Source organism: Dermacentor albipictus, chromosome 1 (assembly GCF_038994185.2).
Source record: "Dermacentor albipictus isolate Rhodes 1998 colony chromosome 1, USDA_Dalb.pri_finalv2, whole genome shotgun sequence".
Lineage (NCBI taxonomy): Eukaryota > Metazoa > Arthropoda > Arachnida > Ixodida > Ixodidae > Dermacentor > Dermacentor albipictus.
This window is the reverse complement of record NC_091821.1, coordinates 189,377,793-189,404,384: the sequence shown is the minus strand read 5'-3', so window position 1 is coordinate 189,404,384 and position 26,592 is coordinate 189,377,793. Positions and strand designations below refer to the sequence as shown.

Sequence of the window (26,592 nt, the reverse complement as noted above, 5' to 3'; positions counted from 1 at the left end):
AGATTAAATGAAAGCAACCAAATTAATAAGTAGCAAGTCTAGATGAACAAAGAGCAGAGTGTCTATAGGAGGAGGATGAAGAAATAAAAAGAGAAAGCAGGGATGTTAACCAGAAATGCGTCTGGTTGACTACCCAACTCTGGGTATGGGAAAGAGAGATAAGTCATGACTAACGTAAATGAGCAGCAAGTTATTTGTGACTAGGATTGCTTTCCGTTTTCTATTAAACCACTGGAAGAGCTGGCGCCGCCGTCGGCGTGACTTAGTATGAGGGATCACGTGGACACAGCGGCCGCTTCGGCTGCTTCGGAAGCGCTGAAGCGAGCTGAAAACGAAAGCCCAACCTGCGCTGAGGTTCTGATTAAGTGGAGAAGTTTCCCGCTTCGAGTGTCTGATTGACAACACTTGAAAGCACTTTACTAGGGAGCAGCTGCCTTTTAAGGCGTCAAACGTGGTAGGCTACTGCTCGGTGTCGCAGCGCCGGACGTACGCAACGGAGCTTGGTGTCAGCCTTGACACGTACCCGAAGCACAAGCTGCGTGAAGCTTGGATCCTGAAACTTAAAAAGCCATCGGCTACAACTTGGGTGTGCAGCAAGCACTTCCGCGAGGAAGATTTCTGGTACGGCGTCGGGGCTGCGATGTTCGGTGAATAGCCGAAAGCGCGCTGAGAGGCTTGGCCGCGCACACTGCCCGGCTAATGTCATGAAGCTTTGGTCTATGAACTTGTTGATGCTACATACTTGCAAGTTCACTGGAACGAAAAGGGAACGGCAAGAAGTACATTTTAAAAAAACGCATGGCATACGCTCACGTTTGTGTTAGCACCAAATAATGAATGTATGTACTTGATTAAGAAAGAAAAGCAGCGGGAAATTGCTCGCTGAGAACACCGATAAACATACAGTGCGGCGCAACATGAGAAATAATGATATTGAAATATCTAAGAATCTAGAAGAAAAGAAAGAAAAGGATTCGATTGTCGTTGCGGCACATGACGAAATTATTTTTGAACAGCTTTGATAGCGTCCACGCAACAATGGCTGCTTCTGTACTTTCTAATGCTAATATGTTGCGGCCTAAAGCTCACGGCATGGTGCGAAAACGCGCTCGCAGCGAAAGCGAAACATCGTGCGCGGACATGCATGCAGACGCGCTGTCGGTACGTCACTGTGAACCCATGCGTTCGCTGCATTATTCTGTCACGCTCCATTTGGGTATACAGACAGCCCACTATAAGGACATATCTCACATAGTTTTCTCTCGGCGATTGCCTACTTTTCACACAAGAAGCCGGTTCGGGTGACTCCATCGCGGCGGCCGCGTGCAGTGGGTATTCACTGTGTATTCGGTAAAAAGAAAGCGTCTGTAAACTGTACCGAGCTTTTTGTTTGCCCAAGATTATTATTTTTGACAATAAAGACTTTCCTCGTTTCTAGAGTACTTACAGAAATGTGCAGGAGGGCTCCCGTGTGGTATTTTTATTGAGCGCTGCTAGCGAAAACCAATGAGGAGCGCGCCGCGTTGATTGATTGATTGAAAACTTTAATATTCCACCGAGCTGGGGTGCCCGCCCCTTAACCTACACGTAGGTAGGGGGGAAGGACGAAGCAGACTCCGCGCGTTGACTACGGTGAGTCTTCGCGGCCTCAACGGCCAGGCGGTTATCCCTCATACTACGCAAGCGAGGCGCTCCCGACAGATGGCGACTTCGTTAGTCCTCGCCCCCAACATGCAGTAATGTTTTTTTACTGCTAATCAAGCTGGGTCATAGCGCCGGCGCTGACACATCACGTGATCAACGTCTCCAGTGAGCTTACACCCAAGGCACGATTGCGAGCTGAGTTGTACGACCATAAAAAGCTTCTGGTGTAGTACACACGAAGCCTTAGCGATGAAAGAAGCCCTCGATCGACTTGCTTGACCAGTCTCTGGGAGACGGCGAAGGCGCACTGCGGATCGATGAATGCAGTAAAGAGGTGCATACTGACGACGATGGTAGGTTCGGCAGGCAAGTTTCGTGCGCTATCCGCTGTACGGGACAATAGCTCTGGTGCCCTCACAGGAGAACGGGATCTGCGCCGTGGATTGCACAAAGAGGGCATCTTTGGTAAAGGCGTATGACTTCGTGGTGATTTCTCGTTATACGGGTGAATTGCCGCAACGCATATATAGTAGTGAAAAAAGGAACAATAAATAAACGCATGCAGCTCTGGGCCGTGCAGGTACTGCAACAATGAGTTTACAGATTTGTTTTTTATTCAACGGGTATAGTCCCCTTGAACATTACGCTTGAATTTGGCGTCACTGAATATCTTGTGCCTAATATTCCGAGTACACAACCACAGCAGGAGATAAGTATCCGTCATAGGCGCAAGAGTCGGGCACTTAAGACACGTTCCAGGGTTGTCAAATAGGGGATAGCAGCCACTATGCTAGTAAAGGAAGGAAGGAAGGAAGGAAGGAAAAAGTGGAAAAGGAAAGGCAGGCAGATTAACCAGTTTAGCTCAACCGGTTTGCTACCCTACACATGAGAGCGGGATGGGGAGATGAAAGATGGGAAGCATAGCACAGCACACACATCGTCAGTTACAGTCCGTCACTCTTGCGTGGTATACGTGACATCACTGTCACAGCCGCTTGTCCAAGCCCGTCTCTTTCAAAAACCGAAGCAGTCCCTTCGTCGCCTTCAGTTGCGATGTCTTCTGTTCGGCGACATGTGAAAATCGTTTCAACTGACAATGGTCTATTGTCAAGGTGCGTTACAACGGACGCTAGGGACTGTCTCTGAACATTATATTCAGGACAGTCGCACAGAATGTGTTCTAGCGTCTTCTCGCAAAGACAGGCATTGCAGAGAGCGTTGTCGGCCATTCCAATGCGAAATTAGTAAGATTTGGTGAATGCTACCCCTAGCCATAAGCGATAAAGCAGAGTGGCCTCTCTTCGGCGGAGTCTAGTTGGCATACAGAGATGCATCAAAGAGGGCAGGTGGTATTGACGATTGCTCCGGTTGCTCTGGCTGTTTGGTGTGCACTATAGAGAGAGTGTGATCTCCTGTTCAAGCACTCGAAGTCTGCTGGCTGCGTCCGACCATGAAAGGGGTATGGCCTCTTCCTGTGTGTCTTCAAGGGCTGCCCGAGTGGCATTATCGGCGTCTTCGTTTCCTATGACGCCGCAGTGACTTGGCAGCCACTGAAACTTCACGCGGTGTTCTTTCTCATGTGATGTATGGAGTAGGCATCTAAAACGAATACGAGCTGTTCATGTGGCCCGCGACACAGAGCTGATAGCACAGATTGTAGGGCTGCCTTTGAGTCACTGAAGATTGACCATTGTCGAGGTGGTTCCCGATTGACGAAACAAAGTGCAGCGCGAAGAGGAGCTAGTTCCGCAGATGTCGATGTCGTTGGGGGGTCAGTCCTAAAGCTGATGGTAATAGCTCTTGCTGGGACAACCACAACACCGGACGAACACTGAATGTTGGTGGAACCATCAGTATAAATATGTACACTGTCCGCATACCTCTCGTGCAGAAGAAGCAGAGACAGTTGTTTCAGCACAGCCGACGACAGCTCAGACTTTCTCCCGATTCCTGGTACACTGAGATGTACTGGGGTGCGATGATTTAGATGCAGCGGTGAAGCCCGAGGGAAGTTTGTCGTTGTACTTGACGATAGTTTTAGAGAATGATGCGTAGTGCCTGTCTGAAGGTGTGTTGCAAGGTGGTGATAGGGGCACGTGCAAAATGTCTGATGTGCGTTCTCAGGGCTTCTACTGTAATGTGAGTTCGCATTGGATGGTCCCGAGCAATCGCAGTAGTTGCCTCTGTTGACGTGCACCTGGACAAACCAAAGCAAACTCTGAGTGCTTGAGCTTGTGCTGCCTGCAGAACACGAATATTTGTCGACGAAGGGCTCGAAGGGCTCGAAGTCGCTCTAATTCCATGTCGAAGTCGTTTCGCGTGGGAGAGATCGTCATCATGCGAGTGGCGTTTTGCATCGTATATTTAAGTGTTCGCACTAACCCAGAGGGTAGGCCCTCGCGGCAGGCATCTTCCATATCAGATTTGAAGTTGGACCATTGAATCGTCCGAATGGTATTCCGTGGACCAGATCTAGACAAGGCTTTGATGCTTAGATAGGTGGGAATGTGACCACTCCCATGTGTCTCAATATCTGGAAACCTCTTCACATATCTGGCGAGAGAGTTGGAGACGAAAGCAAGGCCGAGGCAGCTTCCGTATGTCACGCCTCGAAGAAAGGTGGGGCTACCATCGTTCAGGAGAGTAAGGCCATAGTTGTAGGCGATGCTTCGTCCTCTTGCATTTGTCCTCGTACTTCCCCCTGCTGGATGATGTGCATTGAAGTCTCCTATGATGACCCATGGGGCGGGACAAACACTCAAAATATCTGCTAATCTTTTAGTATCAAAATTGCTTGAAGGCAATATATACACGCCTATGAGAGTAAACAAGAGTTTGTTCTTTTTAACTGCGATGTATATATATTGATTGTCGTCATGGGGTGCAATTGGTTGCAAAACATAGGTAAGTTCACGACGAACAAAAACCATGATTTTGCTGCATGCACCATTTGTTGAATACATGATAACTTCGTACCCTGACAGTCTGATTGGTTTCGACAAGTTGGGCTCACAAATGACGATGAGTGGAAGCACATTGGTGTACACAAACTGACGAAAATCTGAAAGACGTGATTTTAGCCCTCTGGCGTTCCATTGGATGACGGACGCTGCCTTGACTTCTTTTCGGAAGGATGGGGTATGGGTAGCCATCTTTCTAGTTGAGGGATTCAAGCACTGGGCTTAAGGCGTCCAGCAGTTTAAGTGCACTTCGAGCAGACGTTGTCCTCATGTCCACTAAAATCGCTCGGATGGCTTTCATGAGGGAACGTAGCACCGATCTGTTTTAGGTGAATCATCCATGGCCGGAGAAGGCTCCGGTGGGGCCGCGACCTTCTGAGGTAGCGTAAGCCATTCCTCTAAAGAAAGAGTCTTATCTGCTTCCTTCGTGGAAGTGGTGGGCCCTTTCGTGGCGCGACTAAGTAGTGCCGCAGTGGAGTGGGTACTATCACTTCACGCATGCGCCTTCTTTGAAGACGTACGATGGTGCCGACGTCGACGCCGACGCCGGACTACTACGGCTGCGTCCCTGTGGGCCGAATTGTCTCTGGCCATTTGCTTGAGAACCGCGCGCTCCTTCTTGATACAGGGACAGCCTTTCGGCAAGGCCGCGTGAGGGCCGCTACAGTTAGCGCACTTCAGAACTGTGGCACCGCGGATCTCTTCTGCATGAGGTTCAGCGCAACGGGGACACAGTAGCGAGTTGGTACACACGCCATCTACGTGTCCTAGCCTGAAACACTGATGGCAGTGAAGCGGCTTCTGGATGAATGGTCGACCCGGATGTCGGAAATGTCCGACTTTAACGTGGGATGGCATACAATTCCACTTGAACATTACTTTTACGCAGCGCGTATTCCCAAGGCGGCGCACTTGCGTAATGATTGTGCCCTAGTTTGCCGGCTTGATGAGGCTAGGTAGGTCATCATTGGGAATGGCAATGTCAATGTCGTAAATTACACGGCTATGGATGTATCGTCGATCGGGATAAAGGGGTGCATTTCGATTCCGCAGAGCTCCATGATTTCCAAGCGCACTCTCGTTGTACACGTCTATGGCGAGTATATTCTTGGGTGGATTTATTCTGATGTCTTTAATTTGATCCGGCACCGCACATTCCAGAGAAATGGATAGGGCTTGCCTGTTCAGCAGTCGTAGGTTGCTTGAGGGTTCTTCCGGCATAAAGATGATGACGTGTGGCCAGCGCGCAGGCATTAACTTCATAGTCGTTGTGCTCGCAGGAGTTGACGGCGCTGTGTTGACGATTTTTCTCTTCGCCCTCTTACTCCGGACGGGTATGAAGCCGTCGTCGGATGAGTCGGCTTCCGACATAGAGTACAGCTCGGTGTCTTCGGTGTCACTGGGGGAGCCAACTCGCTTCCTTGCGGTTGACGGCCGTGATGACTTCTGGCCAGGCGGGCCTCTGGTGGGCTCCGCGTCCATGGCCGCAAGACGGGGATGCGAGGCACCTCGAGAGGCGAAGATTTCACCAAAAATTCACAGAGCATAGAAACAAGTGTTCTGCCAAGAAGACACTTCGTCGTCTTCCCCATGGCAGCAGCCACCATTCTAGTGATAGCAGGGCCACCCCAATCCAAAGCCTTTAAAGAAAAATGTCCTCCACTGGGGAAAGGTTGAAGGGAATGAAGCAAGCACATGCTGGTGTGTGTGTCCCGTTGGAGAATGGACTTCTATGCATGGAGTAGAACTCGGGGCTCAGGTGGAATCGACGCTGGCGGCGTCTCAGATAAAGATGGTAAGCTAGTCATTCGGTGGGCCAAGTTGTTGAACGTACTCCTACTCTGTCCCTGAATGAAATGCAGAGTAGCACTGTAGTGCGACGACTTGAATTTTGAATGTCCTAGTACCTTTCTTCAGATCCTTCACTGCACCAAGTGAGTCAGTGTAGATGTTAACCTCCATACTTGATATGTTGTAATAATATGCGAAACAGTGTGATGTAAGGAACAGGACAGGAAAGAGCGTCTTCCTTCGCCTAGCTGCGGTTGAAGCTCTTTTCAGACTTGTTCTTACTTTATATTGTTTAATGTCCTATCACACCATAACAAGTATGACACAACTAGCCCAGCAAGAAGCACTAAATCCTTCGTAACATTTGACAGTGCACTCAGACACTCGATTACATTATGTATATAGCTTGTCTTGGCCTCGAGGGCCACCACAGGAGAAACCGGCAATGCTATCGCTGTGACGTAGTAAACGACATCACGTGACTCGCCTTTGCCGCCGCCAGCCACGCCAGCGCTGCTCGCTGGCTTTCATCCCGAAGGCAGTAATTTCGTTTATTGTTTCAGCATGGTTTACTGCTCAATGTCGCTATGCCGAACGTATTCGACGGAGCCCAGTGCATGTTTTCATGCGTACCCTAAACCCAAGCAGCAGCAGGATGCATGGTTGATAAAGCTGAGAATGGGGAAGTAGCCCAACATTCATTATCGCGTGTGTAGCAAGCCCTTCCGCGAAGATGATTTTGTGTGCGGCGTTGGAGCTAAAATGTTCGGTTAGTACGACGTGGAACTTCCCTGGACTGTACGTGTTAGAATTTACGACGTTTATTCGCGCCCGGCTGGAAAAGAGGGTGCCTTGTTCCTGAATCAGTGCCATCGCAGAACCTTCCTGCCCGGCCCTTGGACCATCCAAAACACACCGAGCTTCACCGGAATCGGGGGCTGGAGATAAGCTCGCGGCTGATTTCTTTCGGGTTGCATAGCTTGTGGGAGGTTACGCACGACGTGAACTGCGGAACCTGACGATTTGCTAGCCTTTGTGAAGTGTTCGGTGTGATTTCATTACGTTAAGTTTTTATTGCGAGAGCAATTATATGGACACTCCAAGCGTATTTCAGCCATCGCCTTGAAGTTCCGTGTAAAGTCCAAGGGCGATAACACCGTCACCGCGCAAAATTACGCGAAATTGCCGCGGGACTGGCCGCTCGAGGCACTTTGCGTGTATTCGCGGGCTTCTTTGGCGCTCGGGGAAAACACTTTTATGTAGCACGTATTGAGCAACAGAAAGCCGTATCGGCAGTTTTTCATGTTGCTCTACAATTTTTAATTGACATATTTAATTGAATTATGATATTTTAGAACTTGATTAATTAATTAGGACATTATATAATTAGGCGGAATTCGTCCTCATGCTGTTCCTTTACGCTGAATATTCGGACGTGGTCAGCCTCACACACTGCCTCTCCTTCTGTTAGCAGTCGTGATGTGCTGAAGTGCTGGTCAACGAATTGGTTGATGCTAGAAACCGGCAGTCGCTGAAAACGCAATAGGGGGATCGTAATTAAGAGTCGAGCAAGCGATACACACTGCGCTTGCGGCGTGCTCACTTGATTTCACATCAGTGAAAATACCCTGCGCAGACAAGCGCAAATAGTGGAAGCATGAAATGAGGACACAAAAAATTTAATCGGTTGAAGCCCCACTTATTAAAATATATCGATGATAAATCGTCGTCCCGCAATATTTATGGCGAAAGTGGCACGCCGCACTCGCCACGACGAATGTGAGAACAGTACTGTTATTGCGCCATGAGTGCGTCATCATCATCATCATCAGCCTGGTTACGCCCACTGCGGGGCAAAGGCCTCTCCCATACTTCTCCAACAGGCGAAAATGTACTAATTGTCATGTACTAATTGTCATATACTAATTGTGGCCATGTCGTCCCTGCAAACTTCTTAATCTCATCCGCCCACCTAACTTTCTGCCGTGTGTATGGCCACCTTTATTAAATGTCATGCGAAGTTGATAACCAATATCAACGCGTCATATGCGTCGCCAATTTAATTACGCGCTCAAAACTAGGGCGAAGTGTTGCCGTGAATCATGCACGCGGCAATCAACGCGAATCTAAATCTTAACTCTCGGCCGGGCACCGTGCGCTCAAAAGCAAGAGATAGGTGCGCGCAATCACGCTTGCCTCAGTAACCATCAATGTACACGAGATGTGCGAGTGCTCCGAGTTGTAGGTTACTAGGTAAATTTCATAACAGCTCCCACATACGCGCGTGGCCTCTTCACGTTAGTCGTCCGTGGCGCCGCGTGCACACGCTCTGGCGAGAGTGGACGATGCCGTATACGTTGGCTCGCCAAGCACCTTTGTTGGCCTGCACACCAGTTTGTTTTGCAGTTAAGACGCACACATTCAATGCTTGCAACACGATAACAACAGTGGCTGAACGGGCTGAGCCGCTGGAGATGTCGAACACTTCGTAATCGGTATCACGTGGTGACGTTTACTACGTCACGGAGAGATTCCGGCAGACAGCGCCACGCTATGTCCTCGACACCAATAGTCTTAAAAACAATGAATGCAGGGTTTCGTTGGTACATCTGCATGTACGCAATCTCGGAATGAATTCGGCTTACGAAGGAGACCCGTCCTTTTTGTGAAATAACCGCTACATCCGTATGCATCACCTGGCATTTACTCTGAGGGGCAGTATAGCGCTTTTATAACGTCGCAATGTCTATAGATTATCTCTGCATTGTGTTTTTGTGGCTTTCCGAATTTCCACGTAGCTTGGACGTGTATGACATTGAACCGGTCAACTTATTGACTGAGGGCATTCGAGATTATTTTGGTTATACATAGAGATAAGTCCGAGCCTTAGAAAAAGAAGTATACGATGCAGCTCGGACGTCATCCATCTCAACTGGAGTAGACGGCGTCTTATGGCACAATTTCTTCCAATAAACGACTAAACGTATGACACCTCTATACATCTTATGGCCGTGGTTTACCTGTTTATGGTTGTGATTAGCCGTGGTTTCCAGAGACGTTATACAGATTTCATTGTTATCAATGCATTGCGTCATCAGAATTGCTCTAATGTGAAAAAGAAAGAAAGAAAGAACAACTGTAGGCCAGGTGGAGTCATCGTTGGCTTTTTGCTGATTCCTGGGATTGTGGTGTATACACGGAGAGAATGGCCAAGGAAGAAGTTAAGCTGGAACAGGGCGCTAACAGTTCGGGACATGCGTCATGGCTTGCAAAGACGAGGTCGCGGCGAATTAATGTCCGTAAAGTTGCGTTCGGGAGTCCTGTCTCGAGCCGTTCTTGCGTCACATGTGCGGAGGCTCGTCCGTCGTGCTTCACGATATATATTATCTCACTGTAGATGTGAATTTCAGGAGCCCCAAGCGAATTTTGAGCGCTTGAGCTTGCATACTCTCGATGAGCTACAGGTCAAGTCTATAGGGAGTGTAGCTGCAATGCTGAAAGATTACAATTCAGCTATTCAGTGAAGAGAGTCTTATAAGGATGGAGGTGGTTGAGACAGAACAGCCCCACGTACTGCCGTCAACATGCGCAGCGTTCACAGGATATAAATACGCTTTTTCTTCAGTCGGCGAACATGTGTAATCCAAGACAAGGAATCGAATGTTACGCCCAGGAATGTATGGTTCTATCATTAGGATATCATCGGAACCCAAAATCTTCAACGGATATCGCGAGACCTTGTGTCTCTTGAGTGGAATAGCTTGGCGCAATTCAGGAGTGGCAACACCTGGACCACAGTGTATTCCAGGTATCTCGACAGTGTCGAAATCGCCAGTTGTATTCTTCCACTGACGTTGTACTGTATTGACGTTGTATTACACTGACGTTGAAGTTGTATTCTTCTTCCTGACGGTAAATAAATTTTAACTCCCGGTGGATGAACCAATTTAACACCCTTGTGGCCGATGCTGAAAAAGGTAGGACTCAGAACACCGCCCTGAAAAATTTCTTGCTTGATCTCGTCTCAGTTACGTTTCCAACGGGTGTTGACACGTATTATAAGCAAATGGCGCACGCAGGTAATCAAACAATCATGTATAAATTCGGCCGCGCAGTTCTATTTCAGCTACGTCTCAGTGAATAGCTTCATATAGGCAGCGCAATGGAGACTTTCACACTAAGAGAGAAGTATATTGTGATGTTTTCTGGCAAAAAAATATTTGTCGTCAGTGCAATAACGCTGCCGAACGGTTGCTCGCCCTAAATGAAAACAATCATGCCGCGGAAAAGCCATCGCCTAGACAGAGAGAGCTAAGAAGTCAGAATTAGTGACGACACGTCGGTTTCCCAACGGCGGCCGCCCATGGTCCCTGGGCCGCTCGGTGTCCGAGCGACGTGATCAGCCAACGCAGCGTCCCCGATACCCAGAATCGGCGGCGGAGCCCGCGCTCCGGGGCGCACGCAACAGAACGGTGCGCTGACTGGTGCGGGGGCGAGGAGGAGAGCCGCGGATCGTGATTTATAAGTCTCGCCGTCAGGGGGACGCCTTGTTTTTGCCTTGGGCTCCCATGGAACGGCGTCACCGGCGGGAAGAGCGAGCGACGGGGAGCGCGCTTCGGCGCTGTTTCCAATTGATGGATGACTTCTCAGAGAGCTCTTTGCCGCTGTCCGCTTTGGTTTAGTGCGGCTTTCGGCAGGCGGGGGGCGAGCAAGGGAGGCATTTCTAGGTGCAGTTGTCTTGCTGGGAAGCCCCTGGGACCGGCCTCGCGTCGCCGCGGCTTAGCCTCCGGCTGACGCTGAATGCGCGCCGTAAAACCATGCAATCAGGCACTGGGATTAGAAGTTCGCGGCGTCGTAGGCTCGGGTCACCGGGCCCTGGACAGGGCTCGCCAATGCGGTACCCCAAGTGCGTGTGGGCGCTGCTTGGAATCGGCCGCAGGGGCCGACCTGCGATGCTTAACAGCCACTCATGCGTGCTTGCCTCAGTGACAGCCGATCGACACTTGTCACGGTCCGCCATGCAATCAGGCACTCGGCCGCCGGCACGCTCCGTGGCACGCGGTCTGCTCTGCCTGTGCGTGAGCTTCTCCTGAACGCGTACGACCGAGCCGAATACTGCAGCACTCCAGTATAACGGCTATGGAAATTCTTGACTCGTTCACATTTCGGCGCAAATATGCGAATGGTGTGGGATTTATTTATAGTGGCCGGAAAATATTTATTCTACTATAGGGTACACCTTCCTAATGCTCATGAAAAAAAAAGAGACATCATTGGCGAGATGAAAGAAGCGGGTACATATGTGAAAAGTTCCTTACTTACTTTAGATAAGTGCGTTTTAGAATATATATATAAATTTACTTCACGGCTGCTGCTGCCGCAATCTGCCGGGGGCTGAATGCGCACAATTTCTTGCTTTGGATGCACGTTAGAGAACCACGGGTGTTCTAAATTACTCTGGAGCTCACACTTAAGGCGCCTCGCAATGCCTGGGAGTTGCATTGAAAATTTAAACGCCATAGTTTCCATCATCATCAAGAACAGCATTATTATTATTATTATTATTATTATTATTGTTGTTGTTGTTGTTGTTGTTGTTGTTGCTGTTGTTATTATTATTATTATTATTTCTTTGTATTGTGTTTGGATGTGTGTCAATTATTATTTTTATTATTATTATTATTATTATTATTATTATTATTATTATTATTATTATTATTATTATTATTATTATTATTATTATTATTATTATTATTATTATTATTATTAGCCTCCGTGGGGTGGGGCAAGAGCGTTCCGTCCGAGGGCTCTGCCTTCCCGACTGTGTTCGACGCAGTGGCCTGACTGTTCTCAACGATGGGAAACCGATGTTCCGCGGGAGAATAACGCGTAGTACTTTAAATGTTGTTATTGCCACCTCGTATCAGCGTCAACCGAGTTCATGGACATTGAGTATGCATATTTGTGACCCGTTACCTCCTTATATTTCAATAGCGCGCAGCGTGCAATATAGTGCTCTAGGTTTTTGCTGAATTTGGTGGGTATTAAACGTCGCAGTTAAGGAATCTGACCTGTCCCAGTTGGAACATGAGGGCTTCATCACCATGTTCGCCGAACTAATGAGTACCGCTTCAAATATGCCAGGTGATCTCAATCGTCGGCAATAAATGCAACGACGAGAGCAATTTATGTTTGTTTGGTCACGGGGTGGGGTAGGGAGGGGGGCTCAGTGGGCACGTGGAGGTGGACGCCTTACAGCCGCAGCACAAACTTTATTCTAAGGCCACCGCCAGCAAGTCTGGGTTTATATTGTTTCTGAGTTCTGTTATAATGTATATTCATAATATGTATGTCGTATTATTTTCGTTATATGTGTGAAAAAGGATATTAAATTCGGCATTTTAAGTACGAAGAGGAAATTGCCAGCGTCTACAGCAAGACTCGTCTCAGCCATTCTGTAGGTACCGTTGCGACTGCGGAATTGTGACGGGCGTTAACCACTTCTCTGTCTGTCCTTCCACCAATTGTGCCGAAACTTACACGTTTTCACGTTTTACACTTGCTTGTTACCCCTTGGTGATATACGCAGTAAGAGCCCCAAGTTTGTCCTCGACTGACCTAATGTCCGGCTTCTTTCGGCTCGCGCCCACGTTTTTTGCTATCCCAGTAAATACTATGATGGTCAAAAAGACGTATCTTCTATTTGTGGTAATTTATTCGCACATCTTTTCCCAGCAGATGTGTCGGTCGCTGAATATCTACACATGTAGCAAAAGTGCGACATGCGCCATTGCTGGGTGCCCGTCAAGTATGGCCTGACGTTGCGCTTACGCGACGTGACGTTAGGGGTGCGCGAATATTTGAATTTTCAAATACGAGTCGAATGGTCATTGCTATTCGATACGACAGATTACTGTTCGAAGTTGTAGATTGTTTGTTCCGTTCGGATATTCGTTCCGTTCCGTTGGGACGACATTTGACGCTTTTTTTAGAAGCCTGATGCAAGCACATAGTGGTGACAGACTCTTTCGAATAATTCTACTACAGCAGAACCGTGGTCGTTGCCCAAAGGAACCAGTTTTTGAGCATATTCACAGAGGAGGTAACTCGTGTACAATAGTTTCCAGTCGTCAATCAAGCACGTCTCGCCGTAGGCAGCCTACGAGTTCGCCATCTCGATTTATGCAGCACACTACATTATTTGACCACTCTTACCATAACAGGATTCCTTAAGAACTCCTTTCAAATAGCACTATACGGCTGTAGTGTATTCAAATTAAGCCTTCCGACCAGCACTACATGCATCAGGGAATGAGCTGTTCCATTGTTTCATTACTGTCATTGTCATGCTGCATCAGGATACGTTCACCTTTTGCTTTGTTTCTCATTTATAAGCTGCTCAGTTGGCCTCTCATCCAACTGTTAGCTGCATTAGGTCTAGCAAATAACGTAAAGAACGCCTTTTCTTTCCAAAGATGCTCTAACTTTCACTTTGTTTAAAAAGTTAAAAATATTCGGGTATTCGATTCGATATTCGAAGGTCGTTTTTCGCGAATATTCCTATTCTATTCTATTCCAAAAGTTTCTGTTCGAACACCTCTACCTGGCGTTAGTGCATTTTTCACGTCGAGCAAGGCGCTCGCACCTTTCTGACAGAACATGAGAAATACACAATTTCATGCGCAGCAGTTCGAGTGTCCTGCTGCTCGCAAGTGGTCGAAAAACAGGTACACAATAAAAGTGTGCACGGTGGGGCACACATGCAAGGCTCGTAAATTATATACCGTCCGTGGCGGTTTTAGAAATGGAGATAAGAAGCAAGCTGAAATATGAATTCGGAGTAGAGATAAATTCACTAAAGGAGTCAAAGTTAATTTCTATGCATCTTCAGGCAGAGTGTCGAACCGAAATTTCCTTTGTTCCGATTTTTGTTTGGGTTCACCGCAAACGGGTCAGTTCCGGTTCAACTCATGAGCAAAAAAATAACGGTTCAAACCGGTTCGAACCGCTTCAAGTTTATTTGCATAACCGAAGAATAATTACAGGAAAACAGGACAAATTTATTTCGCGCAAAAACTTGATGTTGGTGGCAAGCTGTACTGAAAGTTTACGGCTATCGTTGGCTCCTCATGCTGCACGTAGTTACAAAAAAAAAAAAAATATGCAGATCTAACACCAATGACGGAATCTACGTGAAGCGAAGTATTATTGAGGGAAAGAGAGAAAGAGAAGGACATACTGAGGGAATGCAGAGAGTCCTCCAGCTTGCTGCTGTACTCAGGGGGAAAGCGAAGGGGTGGAAAATAAGGGACTGAGGAGTAAGGATGAGGACAGGCACCAGGATGCGATTATATACACGTTCGTGTTAGAATGGCTCATTCAAAGCCTTGAACCTAGGCCTGTGTTAACTAAATATTCTAACTAGAGCCTTGACCGTTCGCCTTATGGATATGTCCTGTCATTGGCCCAGTCATAGTTTTTCACTGAACGGCCTATTGTTAATCAGTCTAACGAAGAGATCAATGTCTGTCGTTCGGCCGTACTGTCGACAATCAACTAGTATACGTGCTCCACTGTCTCGGGTGCTTTGCGTGCATCACAGTCTGACGAGTCCACGCGTCGGATGCGATGCAGATATTGTCACGTTAACACAGCACTTTGTCTGCCCTCTGACGCAATACGATGAAAACCGTACTAACGGTGCTGCCACGTTTAAAATCACGGGAAGATGGTGTGTATTTACAAATGAGGTAGCATAGTTGAGCCACAAGGGCAGGCAATGCATGGATGAAAAGCACCTGAAAAGATGGCCAACCGAAAACCGTTATTTTTACATTCTGGTTTCGCTCCGGAGCGAAACAAATCGTAACGTTTCCGGTTCAGCTCTGATTCGAGAAAAAATAAGGTTTTTTTCCGGTTATCGGTTTTCGGTTCAGTTCCGTTTCGATACTGTCCGCAGGTGTATTAGAAAGTAGCCATTCAGCGCTTGTTCAAAACGTGAACTTGCGAATGACAATCATACATATTTAACAGTATTGAAGTACGACAATATATAATAAAGAAAGAGGCATGCAATGAAATGTCGGATATAAGCGAGGCGATGACTGCCGTCTAAAGATCTGCGGCTCTGAATCAGTGCAGCCAGGCTTTAACAGTGTGTACTAGTTCTCGTTTCGTTGAAACGTATTTCTGAATCATTTACTCCAGTGTGCAACAAAATAATTTTTCTAAGTTGTTTTCTGTTGCTCTCTTCCTGCGTTGTAGGACAGGTTTTAATCATAGTAAACACTCTAGTGACACAATACACACTGATTACAACGTGAAAGTGAGCTTTCACTAGTGCTTCCTATAGTCGGATAACTTCTTGCCGGATTAATTGCTTCTTCGTTACGAATTGTCTACGCAAGCCCGAACGGAAAAGCACTCACTAAGTGAAATACACAAACAACGTCAGCGCATGTCTTGTTTATTGTCATCTTTAGTGCGTGTCTCTCCACGACCGTGTCCATTTACCCATAGACTTCCTCACTTCTTTGCAAGTCATACACCCGTTTCCTGAATCTGCCTTTTTATTGTTCGATTTTCGCAAGCAAACGAAGCTGTCTCGCGTAAATGCCCCGAATCCTACGCGGCTAACGATCCTGTCTGGCTCGTCTGCTTGAGGAGGCAGTGCAGAAAATTTCAGTGCGTCGATGGTGAAAGGATATGGTCTTGGGCACTCTGGTGCAGGCTCTGACCAGGGACCGGAGCCTCCCTGCGACGCGGCTCGGGCAGCCGGGGAGGACGAGGAGAGGCCACCGTTCCACTGCGACGGCTGCGGCCTGGCTCTCGACAGCGTGCACAGCTTGCTGCTCCACAGAAACGTCGACTGCAACCGCGGTGAGCCGCGCGTTTCGGGAGCTCGCGGAGCGCCGCTCTCCGGTCTCGGGACAGCCCCGGCCTCGGTGCTCTCCCGGGTCCCGCGGACGGCGGCTCCAAAGGGGTGGCTAGTGCGAATGTATGGATGGGTGGGTGGTTGCATTTGGTGGGTATTATGAGCATCCCCCCGTTTAAGCGGAGTGGTTGTTGGTACCATTAAGATTGCTTTGTGTTTTTTTCTCTCTCAGCTGCGCTGTCGCTGGCCCTTCAGATTCGTAGTTCGTGCCAACAAATAATCGAATCTTAAAGTACGCGGTTGCCCTGTGGGCCAGACAGGCAATGGAATGAATCATAAAAGATGGCGAAATCGACAATATCGCGTAGCTTCACAACGTCCAGAATAACACCCCTGGAAATGCGGTCCTGGACAGCGGATGTCTAAAAACTTCAGGTGTGAGGCATCGTTGCACTGTAAACCATCTGAAATGTCCGCTTGAAGTTCAAGGGTTCATTTGAGGGCTAGTGGAAGCTTTACCATATTTTGCTAAGCAGCGACCAACCGGTCAGGGCAGTTCTTGTTGCTTGGTCCTGCCATTCAAGAGCCTGCCTATGCGGTATCGCGTGCGCCACATGGCGCATACTGCGCGAAGACGCATGCCAATTGAAAGGCATGCGCCGTCGTGCAGTATGCTCCACGAGGCGCGCGAGGTACTACAAAGGAATTCTGCTACCGACGTTTCATGTCATGGCTTCCGTGCCAGGAGGTGATTGCAATTGACATAACTTACAAACTTGTACAGACACAGTCCGGATTACATGGAAGTTTACAGCCGCCGTAGGCTAATAGTTTCACTGGCAGTGTTTCAAGCAATGCGATGGGTTCGATGACTGGTATGAACGCGTTCACCCAAATTTATAGCGTTGAGCTTCATTATGGAAGCACTGCGCTCCACGGATCTATACGGCTGGGCATCATAGACTTTGGTGACGCACTGAACAGGCGTGTAGTCATCAGAACAGGCGTATTGTCATCAATACGAACTTATACTATTATAGTTGATTGAAGATGTAATCATGCACACTAATATCCGTGACCTCGCACCAAGCAATGCAGCATGGTGGATATACGCGTTCGTTCTTCCTGTGCCCATCAGCATCTTTCTCTCTTCCTTTTCTCTTCACTGTGCTGAGTGGCGGAGTAGAGCTTAAAAGCTCAGGCTGACCCTTCTGCCTTCCCAACAATTAATTATCTTACACACCAAGAAGTAATCTTACTACGTAAAGTATAGTAGTATAGTACTATATATATATATATATATATATATATATATATATATATATATATATATAAATCGTTAACCAAAGCAAAGATGATCTCTCATAAGTCGTTAAAAACAGTGTTATATATGTAATTCTGTCCTTAACGAGCTATGAGCGATCTTTACTTTGGTTCACGCAAGAATGTGCCATATATAAGGCGAGGCTCTGGACAAAATGTACTTTTTGTGAGTTTCACTAGCGGCTTTCCCCATGCAGTTGGCGTGCGATTCCAGAAAACCCTTGTTGAATGTTTTTGTTTCTTTTTTTAAATGTTAGCGCGAAATCTGCAGGAAACTAGAGCAGCTTCTCACGTCCTCGCGTTGCCTAAAAAGGAAACAAGCGCATTTCGAGTCCTTTGCGTAAAACGTCGCGTTAAAGTAGTATACAGACGTATACAGGTCGAGGTAAGCACGTAACTCATAGTTTCCTGTGTATCGTCGATGCTTCTGCGAAGTGTACCCGGTGCCGCTGCACAACGTTTCCGCATATGCGCAGTCCAGACTTCTTGGACGCTCTGCGAACGCTGTGTTGTCGGCCGATCAGCGCTGCGAGTGATGCGCCCGACAGCGCACGAACATGGCAGAAACCAAGCGGCGCAATTCATTGCGGGTCTCGCGCGCGCACCCCGTAGCTCGTGCCAGGGGATATTAGGGTCGCACGCTGCCGGTGGCGCGTCGCTTCTCAGCTCGGCGGCATCCGCGCTCTCGCTCGCCGAGATCCGGTGCGGAATGATCCGAGGCGACGGTTGCGCGCCGCCGGGGACAGCTAATGAAGATACGCGGCGGATCCCTGAGAGGTCGCGGCGCTCTGCCGGTTGCGTCCGGAGGGACGAGCGGGCCGAGCCGTTCACCTGAACCATAAGTCTTCATTGCGGCCAACTCGGCGCTGTGGAACACGCAGCCCGCGCGCGGCGGCCCGGCTGCAGGTGCGGCGGCGGCCGCCTGTTTGTCCGTCCGTCGTCCAGCAGCCCTCCAATTGTCACCCGAGTAATTTGCATACGTCCCGAGAGAAACCGAGTGGCGCGCGTCGCCATGGCGACGGCCCCGGAGAGAGCGCGCGGGCCGCGGGCGCGCTCGGTTCCCCCGCGGGGCCGGCGTCGGCGCAGTCATTCCCCCGGTCCCGCGCCCCCTAATAAATGAACGCCGCCGACGCTGCCCCTGCGGACGCCTACGCGACGCTTTAACCGGAGGAGAGGAGCGCTGGGCGCCCGGCATTTCCTTCCTCGATTATAAAGGGGCCTGCGCGCGACACCTCGACGTCGCCGCGCGCCCGGCGGCCGACAGCTCCCCGCGCGCGCGGGCGGCCACTCTCGCGGCCGGTGGAAATAAAGGACTCCCGCTTGCCTCGAGGGCTACTGCTGCTTCGTAAGCAGGCCAGCATTTCTGCCCGTATTGATCATTGTTACGAGAAGAGTGGGGCCTGCCGTCGCCCATTCTTAGCGTAGTCCAGAAAGCTGCGTGTTAAAGGCTCGGACTCGGTGAATCGGAGTGCTGCGAATAGGAACAGAGAGCCCTCCTTATAGAAGCCTCCCACAGAAGCGGGGCTTCCGCGCAGGGACACGTAACTGAGCCTGAGTCGGCATAGAGCGCGGTGCTCTCACGTGGGCGCCACTTTCACTCAACCCGCCAGTTCCTCTTTTGCCTGTGTTCCACTTTGGAGAAACTGCGCCGCTCGTGCTGGTTACCAAAAGTGCATAATTTCGCTTTCCCCATTTTTAATCTTCAGGTGACCAATGCGGCCGAAAAAGTTTGCGTTAGCATGCGTAACTATCAAGAACGTCCATTGGCGTGCGAAATAACTGCACAAACCTGTCATATAAGGGCATGAGAGCACAGTTTATATATTGAAGGTGTTCTTTGATGCCAGCTGCAGAAATTTGTTGGAAATGGTTTTCTTTTTTTTTTGTGTGTGTGTATATTGATGTAATGTCTGCTTTTATAACAGTTCGAGTTCTCAATGCAACATGTGGCATGTCTATTTTACTCGTCTATAGACTGCGTAACCAGTCACAGCGATGCAAATGTTGTTGCAGACGAAATGGGTAAAGATAAGTTATAGGAAAGCCGAAGGAGGGAGAGGAATACGGAAACCGACATGAGCAGTTGAAGGAAAAGTAAAGCAGACATGTTTTTTTCTCTCGTGCGATGAGTGCGCCAGAATACAATCTATATGACACCAAACTATTGAGTGCTTGTGAGATCGAAACTTACTTCTCTATTGAACTCGCTGCGTGCATGAAACGGCTCTCTTAACGTTGGTCATTCGGCTTATACAAAGTGTCCCATCTATCCCGCTCCAAGCTTTTAAAGGTGGATCATTTCAAACACACACAAACAAGTACATATTGTTCACAGTCAAGTTGAGCATGTGCCAGTAATTTCTCGTTGATGACAATCAAGTAGTTAATTGAGATTAATTATAAATAGTTAATTACAGCTCTATTATTGTCAAGTTGTCAATGAAAGTTGCAGACAATTATAAGAAACATAGAACTGGGATGTTTTCAGCAAGACGCTGATTGCGTACCTTTTTTTAAATTTTTTTTTCGGCTTAAAATAAACCTCGGGAAATATGAAAATTTACTGCGTGACACACACAGATCCCCATTAGGGTTCATCTACTATCGAGGCATCCTAAGCTCCATCAGAAAGCAGTGCCGTCGACAGTCGCTCGATTTGGTGACGTACGCACAAAAGAGCGTCATTAAGTTAGATAACAGCGTCAATGTCTTTACGTTTCGTAGAACGCTCGGCGGACAAGGGCACCAGCGCGGTTCTTCGTAGCACGTCGGGAAGGGCCCGCCTCTTTCTTGATTCGCTCTGAATGCGCCTGTTCTTTCGTTCGCGCTTCTGTCGTAGCGGGAACGAATTCACGTTTACTGTGTGATTAGGTCCTATGAGATCCCTTAGTATACCATGATAAAGATAATACAGGCTAATGGAGGCATCCGCAAAGCACCTGAGTTTAGAGATAACTATGTAGATCCAACGAGCATTTCGGAATCTGTGTGAAGCGAAGCCTTCTTGAAGCGGTTAATCGAATGCTATACAAACGTGCCCATTCGATTTCTGCGTATTTTGCCCAAAGAAAACTGGCGCGCGCTCATGTTCATGGCAAAAAGCGCTGACGAACGGAAAGATTTGTGAATGTGTGCAAGAGAGAACAGGGAACCCACAACTCGGTGGTCATCAGCTTAGCGGGCGCACTGCATGCGCTGCCGAGCCACACGAAGTTCTTTCTTCGGGGCCCGTATCCACAAAAAGCCCCCAGTCTGCAACTGCTGGCAGGAGAAAATTCCTGCAAATCCTGATGCTGGGCGTATCATTAGCGAAGGTGGCTAGTCAATGGCAAAGATCATTCACGAACGAAAAAAAAAAGAACAGCTTTGTGAATTCATCTCCACTTTACTACGTTCGAAGCGAGAGAGAGAGAGAGAGAGAGAAATTCTATTAATAAGAGAGAGGAGTCGCAGTTTTTGTAGTTGGGCTCCATAGGTGCCTATTTTTTTCCATGATACTCGTCGGGTGGACCACGAAAGTTCAAAATTTACCGAATGCGTTCCCCTGCCATTGCCAATTCTTCTTCTTTTTTTCCCGCGCGATGGTTCGTGGGGAGTTTGGAGCAGAACGGCACGCGGGCGCGCAGCGGGCTCGTCGCGAGCCGGCGCCGCCTCTTCGGAGAGAAGCGCGCGAAACTCGACGTCGGCCCTGGGCTGTCAAATGGTGCGCAGTCGGAGGGGCGGCGGCGTGTGCCGGCGCCCTGCACTTCTTGGAGCAGACACTTTTCTTAATGGGCACGCAAGATTAAAAAGGACGGTTAGTCTTGTATTGTTTTGATTAGCTACCTCTGAATTAAGGAGGAACCTTCCCCCCCTCCCCGGTTTTAATTATCTAATGCGTTCTTTGTTAACATCGATCGCTCATGCGCGCACTCAGTTCCGCTTTCCTTGTCCCCCTTCGCTTGTTCATTAGATGTTACGTGGGGCTCCTCGCTACGTGTTCCGTTCAAGAGCATAAGTTCGCAACATTCTTCTTTATCCAACGCGCCCTGCGCTCTTTCCTTCTTTATTTGTTCTTCCTCCGTGCTGGTAGTGCGCGGCTACATCTCGGTGTCTTGTAAGAGTGGCTTTAATATTTCCTTCCGTTCTATCCCTTCCCGTCCTCCTGCCCGCGCCTACCATTTATCCCCGCTTTTCTGAAAGGCGCCCTCACTGCTCGTATATCGACCTCGACTTCACATCGCCCGCAGCGAGGCACCGGTTCGCAGTCGCCTTTTCATGAGCTGCGTTATTTCGCAGCTAATTATAGTTCGTCTCGCCGTAAGTTGGAAGCACGAAAGTTCACAGGACCTCATTACTGCAGGCGAAAGAGAGCCAGCGACCCACTGATTTCACAAGTACTCGTATATCCTTTTTTTTTTGTTAGTTTCGAAAGTATGTAGTCGGTTTATCGATAGTTTCCTTGTTTTCATGACTGCAATTTAATTTCTTAGTTCTCGAGTTCACATACTTCACATGCTCCGCTCGCAGCACCACCGGTTTTTTTTTTTCAAATTTATTCTTACGTTAGTACCCATACCATTAATCGGACCAGGCCGCATGGCCGATCCGCTCACGGGCTTTTGAAGCTCGATGTTTCTGTTCACAAGGATACACATGCTGGAGAGTTTCCTGACGCACAAATACGTACTTTTTTCACCAGGAACCTACTTCTGTTATCCTCTGTCGCAGACCTGAGGGAAATGCGACGAAGGTCGAACAACAGTAAAGTTTGACAGTCGGCTCAACCCGTCCACGCAGGTCACAAATTACGAGAATATACTTTACCACAGCACAGCCAGAGTCAGCAGCATACTTCTGTTTCTATATAGCAGCTCGTTCTTAGGCAATATTGTGTCGGTTTTTTTTACAACTGCTCAGACTACGCGCAGTCAATAAAGGAACGCACAACGCGAGCGTTCCAATAATATTTTCTTGGGTAAGGCGGTGTGCTTATGCAGGGAGAGTGAACGTGCGAACTTCACAATTTGAAGGCGCTTACAAGTCAAGGGCGCCCACAATGCATTCAGAAAGCACCATGTGCATGCTTGCAGGCTAAAGGTGATCTCTTCGAAGAGCACTATTTATTTTAATGAGAATTCACACATTACTGACCTGGAGTATCAGGTGAGAAGCGTATGCAAAGGCAATTACGAAATAAATGGAGTACAAAGTTAAATAGTGTATAACTGAAAAAGAAAAAGAGAGAAAATAACGAACAAAGCAAGCCGGTCGGTAACATTAGTTGGAAACAGTCAGAAACAAAAAAGAAATCAGAGCACAATGTTGTACAGTGCGGGATGCACAAAAAAACAAAACATGATGAACAACGCAAAAGGTTATTCGTTAATTAATGGAGAACATTATGCAATGGTAAACGCATGATTCATTAAGTCTAAACTTCTAAAGGTCACTAATGCAGAAAACGTTATACGGAAGACGATTTTGCAGTTCAGTGAAGTACAGCAAGGCAGGTGAGTTGAAGGCAAGCGTGTGGCCGAAATGGAGAGTTTAACTACAATTATTATATAAACGGTGATAGGTTCATAGGTGCTTATTAGTACATCAACAATATCCCACACCTACAATAAAAGCGCTATGCAGTTACTCGCTTAATTAATTACATTCTAGGCATTCGTGTGCCAAAACCACTATGTGATAAGGAAGCACACCGTCGGAACTCCCGAAGTTCTTTAAACGTGCACCTAAATTTGAACGCACTGTCGGTTTATTTTTCGGTATATTTTTATTTTTTTTTCGCGTTTCACTCCCAATGAAATGTGGCCGCCACAGCCAGGATAGAACCTTCGATCTCGAGTTCAGCAGTGCAACGCCATATCCACTATAAGCTACCACGGCCGGTTTGCTGTGTGAAGCTGTGCGCCATAGTCAGCGTGCATGACTTGTGCTTAGGACTATGCGCAATCACTGACTGGCAGTGCCTCTATTAGCAGTTCTATGTGCGCCGACTCGAACGGCAAAAGCGCCTTGTAACTAGTGTGCTCATTAATCGAAAGCTTAAGAAGACAAGAACTCAAGCAACTCAAGAGACCTGTCCTCTGAAAGCTTCTGGGTGGTGACAAGGAACTCGAGGCAAGCATGGAAGCAGGACACGGCCTTGGATACATATATTCTCGTCTGTTTCGTTGGTAATCAGCGCAGACACCAGATAATCATCAAAGAAGCGAAACACACATCAAATTTATCCCCAAACAATTATCGCAAGGTGCCGCCCTTTGCGAGGGAGGTAGTACAAGTCGCACGAGGCACAAGGTTAACACATGCAACTTATCTGAATTGGCGCTCTTTGGCCAAACCTGGCCCTTGCGCCACAAAACAACACACATCATCATCAACTTATCTGAAGGTAGATTTTGCCTTACAATGCTGCATAGGTGGACTTCAAATTAAACGGACAGATGGTCCATGAGAATTTCCACAGACATTCCTGCAGCGTTTTGGAATTCGACTTGTCCAAAGCAATTTGTCAATGCACGAAAAAAAAAAAACTTGATTTCGAAGGATTGATCAGTACGGACCGTTGATTTCGAACCAATATTTTATGTGCTATCGCGATTGTCCGGTACGTATCCTTACAAAGCGATGGCCTCGTGATTAGGAATCCTGAATTTCAGTGGTCACTCACGTTTGCTCTGGCTTGCCACTTCACTGCATATCACATAGGCGATCTCCTAAACCGTGTAGTGCCGGCGGCTGCAGAGTGACAATACCTCGTTGTCCGAGAGCGCAAACGAGACGCCTTCGGCGCGAATGATTCCGTTTGACCAAGAATTTAGAAATTTACTGAAGAACGGAAGGCGGCTGTTCGCGCGTTCGTATATTCTGTCCGCAGCCATCGGGACTACCGAGAACAGGGCTTTCCCACTATATGGTGTTTCTCCACCATCTGCCATCGGGCTTAGCTCTAGTACTCGACATGCCCGACTGGAGGTCCTGTATCCCGAATTGAAGAAGGTGGACCGACGACGAAGATCAGAACAGTTCAATCCAGATCGATGTCCCGACTGCCGCACATCATGTCGTCCCACGGCCAGGCATCTGTTCGGAGAGTGTAGAGCTCTTGAAGGGACGCGTCACCAGCACATAGACAGAACGGCGAACCCGGACTATGGGGCCTGGACGTGGCCAAAAGACGGGCTTGATAAGCCCGCGTACGACTCGCTTCTGGCATTCTCCAACGAGTCCGGCGTACTGTTCAGACTGTGAAGCCATCGCAGGCACTTTACTGGCTGTCGTCACTTGCTGACCCCATGTTTTTCACTCATTCCCCCATAGCGGAATTCTCCAACCCTTCAGAGTGGGGCAAAACGCCAGCTTTGCGAATGAAGAGGTCATGCATTTATTCATTCCATAGCACGTCATTCATTAAGGCGAAAGCCTTAGGTGTCTATGTTGGCGGTGCCCCTGGCGAAACTGCGCCGTGACGAAAAATGACGGACGCCGCAAAGACGCAAAACACGTCAAAAAATGTTTGGATTGACGCCACATTTCTCAGGAAGGTTCCTGTATACAAAGTAATTGTTAGCTACTCCGAAAAGAAAACTTGGTCCATTTCGGTCTGGGCGGGAACCGAACCCGGGCCTTCGGGGTGCGGGACGAGCACGCTTCCCCGACGCCACGGCTGCTCCACGGTCGTGGCTTGCTAAAGGTGCGCCTAGTACGTGCCTGATTGCACGCATCACGTCGCACCACCTCTCTGACTAGTGCGTGCGTCATTGGGCGGCGCACGTGACGGTGCCGAGGATGTGGCGCCACGTCACGAGTGTAAAAATGAGCGCGTTGATGACGTCCCGAAGTCTACAAACGGTATAATGCTTTCGTATTTCCACGCGTAAGCTGTCTTAAGTGTCTGCCGAATTTTAAGTTTAGTAATCGCTCCCATGCCAGGGGTTGTTGCGCAGAATAGCGGGCGCGCGCCCTCTGCGCATTGACGTCACAGTCGGAGCGGCGGCGGCGGCGGTTGTCGGCGGCGAGCGATGGAGGAGCGTCAACGCTCTTGCGGCTCGCGAGCACGGCCGCGCAAGTGCGCCACTTCGGAAGAAGCGCGTGCCGCGGCGCCTTTGTGCCAGACGTGCACTTACCATTGCGGCTCGTTATGTCTTAATTGCTAGAAGTTTAGCCCCGATTGCATAACTTCATGCGTTACCAATACGTCTTACAAACAAGTCTAACCCCGATTGTATGACTTCATGCATCACCAAATGTGCAGCAGGTTTTCGCCTTCCTACGTTACAAGAGTGTAACACCTGCCGAACTATTTTAAAACTTCGAATGCCAGATAAAACACAGCATGCGCTAGTGAAGCATATGTGTGAAGTTAGCGCTGATACATGTCATTATGTGTTGTTTCTTTCTTTTCCGGGCTAAAAGTATAGATTGCTACGGGGGGATTACCAACTGTAAGCCGTGCGCATATATATACCCTACATACTTTTTCCGAGAGGAGAAAAAAAAAAGAACGTGGCGCTTACTATGAGCACCCCACTTCTTTGGCTCGTTCAACCTCCATTTCCTACCTGCCGCGATGACTTATCTATGTTGTATCTATGCTTATCTATGCTTATCTATGCTTATCTATCTATGTTGTATCTATGCACGTGGTCGCGGGATCAAATTCCGGCCGAGGCGGCCGCATTTTGATGGAGGCGAAATGCAAAAAAAAAACGCCCGTGCCCCGTGCACTGGGGACACGTTAAAGATGACGTGGTGGCAAAAGTTAATCCGGAGTCCCCCACTATACGGCGTGCCCTATAATGAAATCGTGGTTCTGGCACGTGAAACCCCAGGATTCAGAATTCGATGCACCCATTTTCCTTATGCGAGTTGGTGTGCAGATGCGCGCCCCCTCGAAGCGACCGCTGCGGCGACTGGGAGCGCACCTGGCCTCGTCAGGGGCTTCGCACCGCAGGCCCGGTGTCCGCATCCCGAAGAGGCGCACGCCCGTCGGAGGTCAGCAGGCGG

The 26,592-nt window shown here is 48.5% G+C and overlaps 1 protein-coding gene across 17 annotated transcripts in view; it reads left to right on the top strand.

Moving 5' to 3' along the window:
- L (zinc finger protein Lobe) overlaps positions 1-26,592 on the top strand; it is a 287,693-nt gene that overhangs the window by 160,244 nt on the left and 100,857 nt on the right. For all 17 annotated transcript variants that reach the window (XM_065426791.1, XM_070530685.1, XM_065426792.1 and 14 more), the window contains one exon: positions 16,125-16,274. In XM_065426791.1, the coding sequence (XP_065282863.1) occupies positions 16,125-16,274 (150 nt within the window). The remainder of the gene's footprint in view (positions 1-16,124; positions 16,275-26,592) is intronic.